General features: G+C 45.9%; 2 protein-coding genes across 3 annotated transcripts in view; one reads left to right on the top strand and one right to left on the bottom strand.

Annotated features, from left to right (window-relative positions):
* EFL1 (elongation factor like GTPase 1) overlaps positions 1-413 on the bottom strand; it is a 116,707-nt gene extending 116,294 nt beyond the window's left edge. Inside the window, exon 1 of the mRNA XM_080808147.1 lies at positions 296-413. The gene's annotated coding sequence lies outside the window, so the exon portion shown is untranslated. The remainder of the gene's footprint in view (positions 1-295) is intronic.
* A 107-nt stretch (positions 414-520) lies between these two features.
* On the top strand, positions 521-16,268 carry SAXO2 (stabilizer of axonemal microtubules 2; the record flags this gene model as incomplete). 2 transcript variants are annotated; one of them, XM_080808148.1, is made up of 4 exons in its annotated part: positions 521-627; positions 3,032-3,211; positions 8,582-8,784; positions 15,325-16,268. In XM_080808148.1, the coding sequence occupies 4 exons, from the start codon at positions 590-592 to the stop codon at positions 16,266-16,268; spliced, it is 1,365 nt and encodes a 454-aa protein (XP_080664274.1). The 2 variants fall into 2 exon arrangements, with proteins under 2 accessions (XP_080664274.1, XP_080664275.1); XM_080808149.1 differs by lacking the exon at positions 3,032-3,211 and having other exon boundaries at positions 590-627.
* Between the last annotated feature and the right edge of the window lie 652 nt (positions 16,269-16,920).

Below are 16,920 nucleotides of genomic sequence, written 5' to 3' on the forward strand. Positions count from 1 at the left end.
CGGCTCACACGCTCCCTAACCAGGCAGGCGCAGCACCGGGCTCCGGAAAGGAAGGTCAGCCCCCACCGCGCGGTCCCTTCCCCGCCCCGGGGCCCCGCGTTCGCTGGCCCCGGGACCGCGCGTCCACACACTCACAGAGGCGGCGGTCCCGGGCCCCCAGGGAGACCCGACGGCTCCGGACGGCGGCCGCTCCCAGCCCGGGCTCGCCCCGGCTCCCGGCACCCCCGGCCCGCCGCCGCCCGCAGCCTGCCGAGGAGGACGCCGGCCGCCAGCGCGAACCCGCGCTCACACTCACCGGCCGCGGCCGCGCCGCCCGTCCAGCTCCGTCCTGCTCGGCCCCGCTCGGCCCCCGCCGGCCACACCGCCCGCGTCGCAGGCGCCGACGGCCCCGCGGTTCCGGACGCGCGCGCGCGGGGGGCGGGGCCGGCGGACGCACGACCTCTGACCCGCGCGCGTCTCTGACGCGCCGGAAGCCGGCGCCGCGTCGGTCTCCCAGGCGCCCGCGGTTGCCCTGACGACCGCGAGCGCTTCGGCCGCGCGGAGCCCGAGGTGCTGAGGACCCGCGGGGCGGCAGCCGCCCGCCGAGAGCATGAGGAGCCGCTGTCTGTGTCAGATCTGCACCTGCGGGTAAGGAGCGGCCGGCGCGGCGGCGGGCCGGGGTGCGGGTGGCCGGAGCCTCGTCGGGGCCGCCCCCGGCCATGAAGCGACGCGGACGCCCGCTCCGCCTGCGGGTCGGGCGGAGGCTGCGAGCGCCGGAGCGGCCGGTCCTCCGGCTGCCCGGGGGTGCGATCGGACCCCGCCGGGACCGTGGACGCTCCGGACATCTCGGGGGGAAAGAGGGAGGAGGAGGACGCAGGGCCGGTGCGTGGGCTTTCAGCCCGTGCGGTGCTTCCTTCCGCCCGCCGCGCTCCGCACAAGCCCGACCGCGGCCCGGTCCGCCCCGGGCAGGGCTCCCTTCGGGATCCGCGGGACTGAGGGGGGCGTGGGCTGCAGCCTGAAGCCCGGACGGGGCCCGTGTGCCCGCCTGACAGCCTCCCACGCCCGGTGAGCGCGGTCTCCTCCCGCAGCCTCCCGGTTGGCCCAGGGACGGGGCGCTGCTAAGTACGGGCCAGGAGCGCGCGGGTTCCGCGAACGAACGACCGACCCTGGGACAGCGGGAAGTGAGTGCAGTGGTGTCCGCCAAGTCCGCCTCGTGTCTGGGAGGTCCTGTCAGCGGATGCAAGATGTTCAAAGCACGTAAAAAAAATTAACCAGCCGACGCAGCCTCCAGAAAAACTAAAAAGGAGAGATCGTCAGAACGTTTTTTCTTTTCTAGAGACTGGAAACGTTGGGACGGGAGACTTTTGCTTTCCTTTATAAGCTTTTCAGTATTTGTTTGTTTTGTTATAAGGTGAACGTAGGCCTTTGCTGGAAAATAAAACTAAGAACAACGAGAAATTCCAGTGCCTCGACTTGATTCTTGTAACTCAGGGCACCCCTATCAGGACCTCCACGCATGACCTAATAAGCACCTGTCCCTGGGCTTCGCAAGAGATCAGGTGTGGTGCTAAGTCACTTCAGGACTTTCCCAAAGCCTCAGCTGCCGGCCAGTAATCCCGAATCTCTCGACCCCTCGAACTTGGAATTTTCCCGAAGAGCCGTGACACCGTGTTCTCCCTCTCCTCTGCACCGCAGTTCTGCTGCTTGTCCAGCAACCTCCAAGCAGAGCAGCTGACCTCTCTCGGGCTCTTCCTGAGGGTTCACTGAGTTCTGATATCCTCGCCAGTTCGGATTGCGTCGGCACAGCATACGCATTGTCTTCAAATCCAACATTCCCTGGGCCTGTACTATTAGCCCTGGCACATAGCTTGCGTCCCCAAATGACATCGGATCTGAGAAACTGACCTCGTATTTCAGCATTGCGGGATGTTACTTTTCTGTTGTTTGCTTGGGTTTTTCTGTCTGTTTTTTAAGAAGTTTATCTTTTTTTTTTTTCCTGAGTATGAAATGAATATACATGAGGCATGGTATGAAAATGCAAGGCAAAAAATGTACAATATGGTGAAAATCCCTCATAATCGTAGTCCCCACCAAAAATGTTCTTTAAGACTTGTTTTATAAGTCCTCTAAAAGGAAAGAGAGAAAGAGAGAAACAGCATCATACTATACAACCATCATACTATATTCTACAACCCACTTTTTCACTGTTTACAATTTCCACATCTTGCAACAGCCACACCTAATGGTCAACCCCATTCTCTGCAACCACTATGTGCTGTCAGCTTTTATGATATATTGGTCAGGAGTCTGCATTATGAACAATATAATCTACTGCGGCCTAGACCAGAAATAAAAGAACTTACTAAGGAGTATGTGTGGCTCACAGGATTGTTGGAAGAACTGAAGAAACAGTTTCCAAAATAAACTTTTCAGGAAAAATTCCCCAAAATCTCACCTCAGAACTGGGCTGCCAAGGGAGCCCCTGCCTCGGCCAACAACCAGGAAACTGCAGCCGAGCTGTAGGCCTCAGAACCACCCCGTACTGCCAAGGTCAGGGAGCTGCCGGTCGGTCGGGAAGCCACCTTGCAAACCTGAATGCTTCCTGACAACTAGGGCTCCAGCCTCTCTCTCCCGCCCCCACAATGCTGCCAGGAGCAGGGCTGGGCTCTCCCCCTCTCCCTAGATAGCACTATCTGAGTCGGAGTAGCAAGTGAACACCCAACAGGTGAATGCTAAATTGCGTGGAACCTGCCGGCAGGGGCCCTGGGAGCCGTGCTTGTGAGCTTTTCAGCTTCTTAGTACAAGGAGACCCTCTAAATCCTTGTCAGAGGAAACCAGAGTCTCCACCACAAAGGATATAACATCGTTTTTTCTTGTTTTGATAAATACCATTGCAGAATAAACAGAAGGTGTTTTGTGTTTGTTTTTTAGTAAAGCTGCTTTTAAATTTAGAGATTCTGTGTGTATTGAAGGTCTCTCTGATTAAGATACAATTATCCTGAAATATTTTGGGAAATCAGAATAATCTTTCAGTTTATTTATGTTTGCACAGGCGACATCACTGTCCACGTGGAGCCACAAGGATTTACGAAAATTCTGGCATATCTTGCCCCACCACTGAATATTTGGAAAAATACCCTACCTATGGCAATGTTCCTCCACCTCAGAGTCTTAAACCCAAGCAAGAATTCCGAGCAGGCCGTGGTAAAATGGAAGGAATAACAACATTTAAGTAAATATTAAACTAACTGCTTTACCTATTTCTCTCCCAACTCTTCTGGTCTTAATAAAGTTTTTTAACTCTTTAAAGTGAACTATTAAGTTGATCAAAGTTGAACCAATTCAAGAAGCAAGGAACTAGTCCAGTCGCAACTTGAGAAAAACAGAAAGACAAACATTAAGTTAGAATGACAGAAAGTAAGAAGGGAAAAGGGAAATGAAAAGTTTTATTGATTTATTTTTTTAACCACTTAAAATCTCTTAGGTTTATCTGCTTTCCACTGTCATCTCCAACTAGAGAAATACAGGAACCTCCTGTTTTTTCTGTCTCTGCTCGAGTTTTTACATCTCTGATCTGTTTCCTATACTTCAGCCTGCAGAAATGATCTTTTTGAAATGCAGTTCTAATCCAAATCACCTCCTTGCTGAAAATATTTATACTTGCCCACTGTATTTAATATATACCAAAATCCCTTCATGGTTTGGTCCTTAATTGCTTTTCTAATTTATTTTCACTGTGCTCTTTAATGCTCACATCCCATAGGACACTTTTCTTTTCTTGAAAATATCAGGATTCCCTTGCCACGGAGCCTTCCAATATACTATTTTACTTACTTGGAAATTTCACCCCACTTAATGTCCATATAACCTATAGATCTTAACTCAGTTATCACTCTGAAAGCCTCTGACACACATGTATCCAGTTCTCCGGCTGGGTAACAGTTCCCTGTGTAAGCCCTCAAAGCATCTTCCTACTGTTCATCATGGATCCACTCCAGAGGCCCACGCAAGCAGGGACTGTGTCTAGTCTTATCTTAGCTTTCTACTTCCAGAAACCTAGTACGATGCCTGCCAGCACATAGTAGGTACTCAATATTTCTTCAGTGGATTATAGACCCAAAAAATCCTCCTAAGCCTAAACTCCTCATTTGGACTTAGCTCTTTTTTTTTTAATTGTTTCATATGTTCATCAATGGGTTAATTCTTTTCCTAATTCTGTTAATGTGCGCACCATATTCGAGGTCCAATCTTACATATTAAGTACAAAAAGATCAATACATAGAGGTTTCTTCTTTCAAGGAATGCATACATCAGATTTCTATAATTTGGGGTTTAAAATGCTCTATAATAACTTTAATTAGCTGCATTACCTTTTTTCATATCATTTAGATCGAGCTTATTCTACTTGCATGAGCAAAGGTTCAAACCTTCCAACTTTAAGTCCGATACTTCTACTTTTCACAGTCCAGGCAGCTCTTGTAGTAACAGTGCCTCGCTGACAGCTTGACTTCTGTAGGGGCGTGGCTCGCCCACAGACCGGAAAATCTTCCACAGGCCTCGGACTTGGTGTGGTCTAGAATCATCCGGAAGGGTTAAAAATGCAGATCCCAGAGTTCCACCTAAAACAGTCAATAGATGACGGAGTGGACCCCAGGAATCTGCATTTTTAACCAGCATCGCTGGCCATTCTGTCGCCGTCTCCCAGTGAAAGGGGTCAAGTACTGTACTGTCCGCTGGTGGGACGCTGGTGGGACGGGGGACGTAGAGAAGGACCGCGCCCTGCCGTGGCTCGCGGCCTTGTGGGAGTGGCAGTTGCAAAACAAAACTGCAGATAAGTAAACAAGACACACAGGAAAGCAAATGAGATGAAGAGACTGAATGACTGAGACGAGCAAATGGGCGTGCTCGCTCCTTTTTCTTCAGCGACCGTTCATTCTGCCTCCATGCCTTAGTGGCTCAATGGAGATTTGAAACAAATTCCACAATATTGACTATTTTGCATTTAACTAGTTCTAAATATTGAAATTGGGAAAGTATAACGTGCCATATCTTTCTTTAAAAGGGCAATTGCTTTTCAATTCTGGGTTTGTCCGTTGACTTGGTCAGTATCCCTTCATAGTTTAAAAAAAAAAAAAAACCCAAAAGACAAAAAACAACCAACCAAACAACACCAAAAGAAAGAAAAGGGTCTCCCAACTCCCAAAGAGTCCAATGATGCCAATAAAACTAACATTTCCATTTCTTAAATCATCATCTCTACCCTGAGGAAAACATCGCATCTTTTCTTCGTATTTTGACCGGGGAGCTGGCGGTATTTCCCCGAGCCTCACGCCGGGGGTCTAGAGCCCTTCCTTCACTCCCTCCTGTCCGCTGTGCTCACCAGGCATCAGGAAGCCGATGTACCTGCACAGAGGATAAAGGGCCATCGGATGCTTTCCTGGACTAGAGGATGAGACTGTGTGAGGAGCAGATGTCTAGACGCACATGAGGACATTCAGTGCGGTTCGAGGACCGCCAGCGTTGGTGGGGAGCCTGCCCTGGAGGGACGGCTATGGACGTGTCCTGCGTTTGCGGACACATCCGATGACTAAGAGTGTATTTACCCATTACACTTCTCCACAGAAAGCCGCTCTGGGCGAGGCGGTACCCCCGCTGACATTTACTCTAACCCGGGAAACCAAGACTTCTAAGCTTTCTCCCTGTCCTCTCCCTGACCCTTCCACTCCCTGACTGCATCTTAGCCTCTGTCCCTCTAGCTGGTATTCGGGAAGACCAAAGAACAACTCAGAGGTCTTGAGAATAAGAGGTATGTGATTTCTACCATTTATCTCGTAAATAACACTTAGTGAGCGCTTGTTCAGTGTCGGGCGCGATGCGGAGCCCCGGGGATAGAGCGGTCAGGGAGTCGGGGTGGCTGCGGGCTAGTGAGGGGGGCAACGCGTCACTCGAAATGAACCCTAAATCGCTCCGGGCAGAAAATCCATGCAGGATAGGCACGAGGTGACTTGAGAGGCAGAATAAAAGATTTGACTTTATCAGGGAAATGATCTTGATGAAGTCCCAAAAGTTCATTTTCGCTCTTGTTTCCTTTGCCTTTGGAGACGTATCTTGAAAGAAGTCGCTGTGGCCGGTGTCGAAGAGGTTACCGCTGTGTTCACCTGTCGGGTTCTGATGGGTTCGCGCGTGAAATCCTGAAGGGTGTGAAGCAGTTGACTGGGTGCGATAGGAAAGGAAACGCGCGGAAAGCAGGAGGAAGCGACCGGCGAAGGGGCCACGTGCGGTGGCTTCTGTGTCCTTCGAGCAGTGAGAGGCCGCGGAGGGTTCCTTTTCCTGCTCATTTGTCTGTCTGCCTGCTCGCTTGTGTTCCGAGGGGGTGCAGAAGGGGGTTAAGGAAGAGGCCAGGCCGCTCAGGGCAGGAAGGACCTGTCCGATTCGCATGTGACAGGATCCCTTTGGGCGCCAGATGAGGAAAGACAGAGAGAAGCCGGAGTGGACGCAGACAAATGAGTTTAGGAACTGTTGATTGGATTTGAATGAGCTATTGTGGGAATTTGGGCTATTGTGGTAATGACGGAGAAAACGCTGAGATCTGAGAGGGATTTAGGAGGCGAAGGTGAGGGCAGTCCACGAAGGGGCAGCTACGGGAGGGAGCGGCGGTGTGAGGGACGAGAGCGGGGTCCCGGTGGTGACGCGCGTCGCTCCGATGGGCACCAGCAAACGGACCGGGTCGTTGGGGGCATGTGAAGTTCTGCGAGTCCGGGTAGGGAGATCAGAGAAGGGTGTGAGCCGAGAGAGACACTGGCGCGTCATTTCTGTTCGGGAGGAGCGGAGGTTGTGGGCGCAGAGCTGTCTTCGGGGCTGGGCAGTGCAGGAGAAGAGGAACGAGTCCGGGCCCAGGTGTTGAGAAACCCCCCGCGGTTAATGGTCGAGGGGAGCGGGCGAAGCTGCGCCAGAGGCCCGGGAGAGGCCGGCGGGGAGGCAGGAGGAGAGAGTCTCCTGGAGACGCGGAGGGGGCCGTAATGCCCATCGGGGAAGAGGATGACACACGTCCAAGGGACTCAGGCACAGAGAGTCACCGTGACCCGTCAGGCAGCGCTGGACCCCGGCTTGACATGAGCGGATGGGGCTGAGGAAGAGGAGCCAAGTCTCGGAAATTACGTCTGGAGAAGGAGAAGGGAGTCCGCGAGGCTTTCGGTTTTAGGAGCTTGGGGACGTAAGTTGAAAATAGTGATTGATACAAGGTGACTTAAACCGATAAGAGGAGGGACACGGTCAGTAGCGTTCAGCAGAAAAAACACAGTTTTGAAGTCGTGTAGTCATAACAGCAGTAGCTGACGTGTTGCCCTTACTGTGTACCAAGCTCTCGTACGCACATGCTGACGTGCGTGCGTGTGCGCCAGTCCGTAAAACAGCCCCATGAGCTAGAGGACACGATTGTCCTAGTTCATAGAAGGAAACGGGGGCCTGGCCAGGTTAACTAAGTTGCCCAAGGGCATGCATCCAGTGAACGACAGAGCCAGGATTTGGACCCAGGCCATCTGGTCACTCTGGGTCTGTATCCCCCAGACACCCTCAGTGTCTGCCGCACCATTTCTGCCACAGAATGTTCTAGCATGCCCAGAGTGGCTGGACTGCGCTATGGCTCTCATCCATGGCAAGGGCTTCTCGCAGGTCCGAAGATGAGCCAGAATCACATCCATATCATAAATGTGATTTATGACTGAAGGCCAGAGTTTAGACATTAATAATTTATTTAATTGATTCTTTAATAATAAACAGGAAGATGGCATGATTTCAGTAAGAGGAAAGCATGCCCAAAGAGCTTAATTTTAAATAGGATGAATAAGGATTTTGACAAAGTAGACCCAGGGGATATATTTAAAATTTTTTCCTTAGACTCATTAAATCTTTTACCTAAGATTTCCTTCCATGTTAGGAAAAAACTGAGTTACTTAAAGATGTTATTTATGGGGGCGCCTGGGTGGCTCAGTGGGTTAAGCCTCTGCCTTCAGCTCAGGTCATGATCTCAGGGTCCTGGGATCGAGCCCCACATCGGGCTCTCTGCTCGGCAGGGAGCCTGCTTCCCCCTCTCTCTCTGCCTGCTGCTCTGCCTACTTGTGATCTCTGTCAAATAAATAAATAAAATCTTATGGGGCGCCTGGGTGGCTCAGTGGGTTAAGCCTCTGCCTTCAGCTCAGGTCATGATCTCGGGGTCCTGGGATCAAGGCCCACATCAGGCTCTCTGCTCGGCAGGGAGGCTGCTCCCCGCCCCCCGCCTGCTGCTCTGCCTACTTGTGATCTCTGTCAAATAAATAAATAAAATCTTAAAAAGATGTTATTTATGTAAGACCCAATCAGCTGAAGATCCACATCCTAATGATGTTTGAAAACTAGGATTTTTGACATATTTCTTAAGACGTTAGTCACTAGACAGGACATAAAGGAATTAAGTGACTCCTCTTCAGTAGTTTAACAACTATCACCATTTTAATATCTTCTTGGACTTTTCAACTGAAATAAACTTTGAAAATTTCAATACTGCTTTGGAATAATTAGAAATAAAGGAACCCGTGAGGCTATGTTTCAAACTTATATATTTCAGATCGGATTATCGTCCTTATGAGATAGTCAAACAGCCTCGCCACGTGCCAGAAGAATACAAACCAAAGCAGGGGGAGATTGATCTTGGCACTACCTACAAACGGGATTTTAATTCTTACAAAGTGCAGCCTGTGGCCATAGTCCGGCCTCTGGAGAGACGACGAGTTAAACAAGGAAAGGTGGACACTGTCCCAACCTATAAAGGTAACTTGCCATTTCAAAAGTGAAAGAGCCCAAAAACTAAGGCTCACTTCCATCCAATGTCCAATCATAATTTGGTGTGTTGCCAAACTTAGCTCTCATGGCTTAGGAAAACTTCTTTTGTTTTGGTCAATATAGTAGAGCGAAAAAAAAGACCATTTTCCTGATTGAGAGCTCAAAGACCTGGATTTCTATCCAAATTTAGCCACATAATTCATTTTCTCTACCTAAAAACATACACAGTTGACCCACAAACAATGTGGTTTGATCTGCGTATGTGTAGACTCTTTTCGATAAATATAGTCCAGTCCTGTAAATGTATTTTCCCTTCCTTATGATTTTCATAACCTTTTCTTTTCTCTAGCTTACTTCACTGTAAGAATACAGCATACCATATGTATAACATACACAATATATGTTGACTGTTATGCTACTGTTGAAGTGTCTAGCCAACAGCAGGCCAGTGGTAGTTTTGGGGAGTCAAAGTTCTGTACAGATTTTTGACCACACAGGGATGCAGGGCCCCTAACTCCTGTGTTGTTCAAAGGGTCACCCGTAAACACAAAGGATGCCAGTGGACAAGCATTATGTCACATTACGCCACATTGATTTGGCACTGTTCCTTTCTCTCCGTTCCAGAACAAGTTGGAACTCTACTGAGTGTACTGGAGTCTTTCAGAAGGTCAAATAAATAGCAACCTCTTAACCATTTAAGTTCTGAACCAACTGATACAGCAAAAGTGTTAGCAGAGAACCAAATACTCCCTTTGTAGTGATAAAGACTAGGGTGAAGGATAAAGCAGGTGCATCCCGATACTGAACTCAGAATAAAAGAGGCTTATCCACCCCGTGACAATGTTGGGCCACCACTTAGGAGACCGACTCCTCTAAGATTTCCAGCATGGAAGAAGCATGCAAATACCTTCTCCCTGTCGGCAACTGACTCGGAAGAGCCAGGGGTTGGACAATGTATGGCTAGTCTCTTTCCGAAAATCAACCTGATTTTAAAATACCCCATTGCTTTTGGAGAGTGGGACCTTTTTTTTAAAAAAAAAAGGTATCTTATTAGTACCTATTATTTTTTGTTAATAATGTAATTGCATATTTAAGTTTGTATCCTTTTTATTATGTGATAGAGCTGAGTGGTATGTCCTCATATAAAGCCCTTTTATAAAACTGACGTCACCCACAATAAAAGCAGTGGTTTACGGTTTAAATAGACAGCGGCTGAACACATATGTATTCTTCAAATATCGCCCTTACCAGTTCAATGGGTAAGTAAACGCATGTTTACCAGTTCACTATGATCTAGAAGTAGGGTGGTCAGGAGCATTGTGCTTTCATCTTTTTGGCTGTGAGCACATAAGATGCTACACAAGGAGCAAAGTTTTAAGACAACGTATAAGGTCAACAAGTATATTGTTATAATGCAATTTAGCATAAAACAATTACAGGTCTGTATCTCCTGTATGCAGAGGAGGTCAGATACTGCTCTAACAACTTGACATAAAATAACAACTTGACATAAAACTTGACATAAAGTTGTTTGGTGAAAACAACTGGGTATTTTAACAACCACAGTAGGAATTTCTTTTCTTTTTTGTCCTACAAAATCTATCAAAAAATATCAGTAATATTGTCCTGATGCTGTGACAATTGCACATCACACACACATTCTGGCTTCTCATCACCTGGGTTTCCTGTAGATTTCCATACTTCCACCCCCATAATCCGGTGTTCCTGGGGTCCCTCTGGCTTTCTCGCTTCTGACCTTTCCTAGTGAGGAAATATTTCCAGGTATGGAAGCATGAGACAAGAGATCATAAGCGCCAAGGCAGTGCTCATTCTGTGTGATGATCTAGGTTTTGTAGATAACTATTTAAGGACAGGTCGGTAACTGGTGAGAACTCACGATGAGAAGAGACTCTCACTAACTACCAAGAATCAGAGTACAGAGTAAAGACAGAGGGGATATGATAAAGAGAAAGGAAGAGGAAACCCTGTAGGGCTGTGGTGAGGAGGTAGCATCTAGATTGTGGAGACGCAGTTCTATGAGACAGGTTAATCTTAGACAGAAACGTATCTGCTCCCAGCAGCCTCAGGTTAGAAAATCATTTATACTGAAATGTAGATGATGAGAACAGACCAGCACTGGAGTTTTAAGGAATGTTAAGGAATGTTTTAAGGAATACTGTGCTCTGTGCTAGGCGCTGTAGGGAATACAGAGATCTGAACTGAGCGTGGTCATTAACAGATACTTTATGGTTGAGGAAAAGAAGTGATAGTAGCATAAAAAATTAACCATAGTAGCAATAAATAAATGTGTTATCACTAGGGAGGAGGATAATTCACTAGAAAGTTAATGGAACAAGTCATGTTTCAAAAATTTAGACTGAGCAAGATTCAGGCCAGCCTGGGAATGTATCAGAGACCAGTAAGTATTGATTTATAGGAGAGGGAGGGACAACACAAAAACTAGGATGAAATGAGCAAAAATGCACGGAGCCAGAAAAATAAAGGGGTTCTGTAAACAGAGGATTTCAGAACTGAAAGATTGGGGTGTAATTCTATAAATGCAGGTAGAGATCAGACTGTGAAGCACTGATTACTAGACTGAAGCGCTTAATGTTTTTCTTATAGCTGCTAAAAATGCTTGAGTTCCGTTTCCAGGGAGGATATAGTAAATGGCAGAAAGCCATTATTTCCGCCGCAATAGCTAAAAATACGTATAATTTTTTAAAGTGCACGAAATCTCTTTAATGGCATTAGACAGCTGTGGAAGCAAATAAACTTGCCAAGACGGCGCGCTGCAACAGCCAGCTGTTTACTTCCCCAGAGCACTGGTCACACTGGGGCCTCGGTGGAAAACTGAGCGTGGCAGAAGCAGAGAGACACTCTCCTGGGTAACGGGAAATGAGTGGAGCACGTGATACGTGGCCTGGTATGACACACTGGAATCTATCAGTCCTCCAAGTGTATAGCTGGTCTTCCTTGTGGGATGTTTGCTGAGCGTGTAGGGGGTATGATGGGCTAGGAGACTGGGCCAGAAGGATCCCACAGCTGTACTTGGGAGTAAGTGCTTAGAAGAGAAACTCCCACAGAAGGAGGGCTCTACCACAAACACACCACAACGTTTGTCCTTTCAACCAGAGAAAGATTACGTCTAACTGAAAGTGCCCCTGAGTACCAGCCTAGCTCAACTCCTGATTGGACCAGGGTGACCGAAACTGGAAAGACCAAGCTTTCTCCTATTGAAAATAACATTGATTTTAATGTCTGTGGTTTACTTATACATGACCCCCAGCATCTGGTAAAATAGGAGACCAAGGAAGAGTCAGGAAATATCTGGAGAGATGATGGTCAAGAAATTTCCGAAACCGATGAACGAATCAGGCCACAGATTCAAGAAGCTCAACAAATCCGCAAACAGATAAATACAAAGCATACCCCACTTGGGCAACTTTCATCAAAATTCAAAAACCAAGTGAAGGTGACTTCTCAAAAGCAGTAAGAGAAAAACTACACATTAATTATGAAAAGAAAAATTAGAAATATGCCTAATTTTTCATCTGAAGCCATGGAAGCCCAAAGATAATGCAATGACGTATCGAAAGTGTTGAAAGGGTCAAAACAAAACAAAACAAAACAAAACCAACCCCTAGAACTTTATTTTTATTATTTATTTTATTTTATTTTTAAAGATTTTATTTATTTATTTGACAGAGATCACAAGTAGGCAGAGAGAGAGAGAGGAAGGGAAGCAGGCTCCCTGCTCAGCAGAGAGCCTGATGCGGGGCTCGATCCCAGGACCCTGGGATCATGACCTGAGCCGAAGGCAGAGGCTCTAACCCACTGAGCCACCCAGGCACCCCAAAACCCTAGAACTTTAAACCCAACAAATCTCAGAATTTTATGTCTAGTGAAAATATCCTTCAAAAAATAAAATAAAAATGTTTCCAGGAACAAACAAACAAAAACCCCAGAGAATTTGTTATTAACCAACCCATACTACAAAAAGTAGTAAAGGAAGTTCTTCGGGTTGAAGGAAGATGATTCCAGAGGGCAGCATGAAATCCAGGAAGGAATGAAACACACAGAAAGAGTAACTTTATAGGTACATAAAAAAGAATATTGACTTCTTAGAGTCACAAGAATAATTATATTATATATTTTTACATAAATATAGAAGTAAATATAATAGCACAGAAGACAGGAGAGTGTAAATGGAATTACACCATTGAAAGTTTCTTACACTGCTCTAAAAGTGGTAAAATACCAATTTAAATTCAAGTAGGTCAAAAAGATACCCTAATAAGTAAAAAATGCATTTTTATTCTAAAATAAGTTCTAATTAAAATGCTAACAGAGAAAATGGAATCATAAAAATACCCTTTATCCAAAAGAAGGCAGAAAATAAGGGGTGAGGGAACAAAGAACATTTGGGAAAGAAGCAAATAGCAATATAGTCAACTTAAACTCAACTAGATCATTCATTACATTAAATGTAAATGAAATAAAATTTCAACTAGAACTCCAAGATTGATAATTCATTTGGAGCATACAAAGTGTCAGTTTGCCTCTTGAAATAGAGATACCTAGTAGGAAGATATGTATGGGGGCTTGGTGTTCAAAAGGAAGTCTGGAATGGAGATTCAACCTTTGGAAGCCATCAGCTTACAGGTAGTATTAAAACCATGGGGATTGTTTGATGAGATATAGATTGAGAAAGAAATCCCCAGGATGGAGCCCCCTGGCTTGGTGCTGTAAGATGTCACAGGGAACAGGTTCCAAATACCAAGGAAGAGAACTAACATGTGCAACTCAGGACTTTTGTCTTCAAAGAGGAACCTCGAACAGCTCATTATATAAGGATGGGGATGGACGTCTGCATACAGACATTCCTGGTGAGCAAACACATCCAGACACCTCATGGGCTTAAAGCTGTTCAGATAAGAGAAAACTACTGCATCATGGCATACTTTAGATTCATCTTCTACTTTCACCTATTTCCATATTTTCAAATTTGGGTTCACAAGAACAAGAATGGCTTACCCAGCTCATCTCTTCTTGCCAGGCTGTTTTGTCTGTCTCTACTGGCCTGAAGATTGTCTGCTCTTGGTCCACACATCCACTCTCATACAAACATCAGTAGGTTGATGAGGTAGAGGTAACCATTTGCTCCACAACTTGGCCATTGGGGCAGAAATGTCTGTGAGTGAGGAATTTTTCTCTCCAAAGGAGGTATCCATGTAAAAAGCATTTGAGTTTTGGCCTTTCCAATAGACATTACATGGACTTTAGTTTAGACCCTAAAACGTCTTGTATAACTTCTGTCTTTTATAAATTAACCTTTGGTGTATATCTTTTTGGGTGAAGTCAATTCCACAGTATTTCTTAGCGTTCTACCTTTCTCATCTAGAAATAAAAAAACTAAATAACCCTTGGTTGAAATATAAGTACTTCAGTTTTCCATCCATGGTCTATGTATGCCACAAGAAGCAGAATTAAGGTATTTAACCCTGAATCTTAGACTTAGCTCTGGTGTTCACTTCTAAATTCTACATACAATTTCTGGTATGTTTAAAAGCACTCAGTTCAGGCCTCCGGCCTCTAGAGGGCCCTCTGTCTTTTGATGATACCTTGAAGTCCATCTTCTAAAAAGCTGAAGTTGAAGGCAATGATCTTTCTGGGACAGTACAAGTTATTCTGTAGGTTTGCTCAGGGAGTCTGGTAGGCTTTCCTACAGTATAATGGGTTGAAATTCTCTTTCATTTGAGGAGTCCCTCCAAGGCAAAGAATAATATCCCCATCACTTTTGCTCACACATCAGGGCCTTTGATTTTATGTTAATCAGTAGATTTTACTGTTTCTTTTCTTTTTTAAAATTATTTTTTATTTTCTTAATTTCTTTTCAGTGTACCAGAATTCATTGTTTATGCACCACACCCAGTGCTCCACGCAACACGTGCCCTCCATAATACCCACCACCAGGCTCACACAACCTCCCACCCCCGCCCCTTCAAAACCCTCAGCTTGTTTTTCAGAGTCCATAGTCTCTCATGGTTCATCTCCCCTTCCAATTTCCCTCAACTCCCTTCTCCTCTCCATCTCCCCATGTCCTCCATGTTATTTCTTATGCTCCACAAATAAGTGGTTTCTTTTCATTTCATGCATTATGGTGAAAATCCCAACCAGTTCCTAGAAAACGCAACCATAATCTCCTAAACTCTGTCTTTACCCAAAACACAGGCTTTCAAAAACTATCAACAATCCAAGCTCAGATGTTCCATTCCCTTGTTCCATTCCCTCAGGTAAATCTAGAAGTAGAAATTCTATGTACTAATGTGGGGAGATAGGAAGGGGAAGGTGGATATGAAGAAAACACAAATCAGGGGAATCTGAGCAACTTCAGACTTGATTAGTGTTCAGATTTCTGAAGGAAATGGAAGGATGTTTGGCAATGAGGGAAGTGAGTCATGATTTTTAGAAGATGATTGTTTTATGCAGTATTTTAAATGCTCTCTTTTTTTTTTTTTTTCCAAGATGATTATAGAGCTTGGGACATTCAGAAAATTGACCTTTATAAACCAGAACAAGCTTACCACCCCCCCACTGTGAAATTTGGAAATTCAACCACTTTTCAGGATGACTATGCTCCTCAGGAGATAAAGCCCAGGCAAAGCTTTAAACCCAGCCCCGTGGTCAAATGTTCTACAGTCCCTTTTAATGGTGATACAAGTCATCGCCTTGATTACATCCCTTATCAGCTAGAACTCAAGTTTGCAAGGCCAAAAGAAGTGTACAAGCCAACCAGCCAACCCTTTGAGGATCTCACAACTCACCAATACGACTTTCAGGGTCTTCCTGGCGAAACTGCAAAAATCTGCAGACCTCCATACACCAGAGTGACCCAAAATGCTCATTTTGAAGGAAGCACGGAATTCCGCGAAAGCTTCCAAGCCTGGGAAATCCCACCACCCGAAGTCAAGAAACCACAGGAGTATGTCCCGCCTGCAGGTGCCATGCAGTTAAACAGCACAAGCCATCTCGACTATGTTCCCTATCAGACCAAACGTGTCAGTCCCATCAGGCCAGTTTCTCAGAGAAAATATAACAATGTCCCTTTTCAAGGAAAAAGCACCACAAAGGAAGATTTTCCAGCCTGGGAATGCTGTCGTCAAGGTCTTATTAGGCAGCAGCAGCAGATTTCCAAACCATCTGGAAGATTTGATGGTTGGAGCACTTTCAGGTCTCACTATGTGCCCCACGAGCTGATTCGGACGGAGAGCTGCAAACCTGCGCATGCTCTGTTTCAGAGTTCTGCTCCGTTCGATGACGCCACTATGTACTCTACAGAGTACACACCAAAGAAACAGGAAGTCTGCCCTGCTAGCTATCCTTCTCCTCCAGGCTATATCTTTGAAAATACAAATTCTCAAGGTCATAAATTCTTCCGCAAGGTCACGCCCACAGTGGAGGCCTTCTAATCATCAAATCATGTTTAAAAGGAAGCTAACAGATACTGGTGTTCTAAGGGAAAGCCAGGGTTTGTTTGTTTGTTTGTTTGTTTGTTTTTTAGAGGGGAGGGGAAGAGGGAGAGAGAGAATCTTATGCAGGCTCCAAGCCCAGCATAGAGCCGACGTGGGGCTCGATCTCACAATCCTGAGATCATGACCTGAGCTGAAATTGAGAATTGCACGCTTGACCGAATGGGCCACCCAGGCGCCCCAAAGCTAATTTTATATAGTCAAAATAATTTACGGGAGAGCTAAATCATTTTTAAATCTTTCAAAATGAATTTGAAAAATTAATTATAAGAAATAAGGACCTTAAAATCCATTTTGTATTGCTCTTTTACCAAGATTGTCCTTTAATATGCTATTCTGAAAGTTGAATCATGGACATTCCCAACTGAATTACTTTAATCCCCAACCTACTGTTTGGTTGCTTGCCTCCAGTCTATTATCATTTACCCGTACGTTTTTAATTATGGCAACTACACAGTTACTCACATACAGTTTTCATGTATCAAGGACATCAGGACTGTCTAGCCCACCTCTGAAAATGACGCACGGATTCCTCGTCCAAGACAGTGGTCTTCATGTCCTCAGACTTCAGGGCATCTACGCAGTGCACTGT

This window comes from Martes martes (genome assembly GCF_963455335.1).
Source record: "Martes martes genome assembly, chromosome: 7".
Taxonomy (NCBI): domain Eukaryota; kingdom Metazoa; phylum Chordata; class Mammalia; order Carnivora; family Mustelidae; genus Martes; species Martes martes.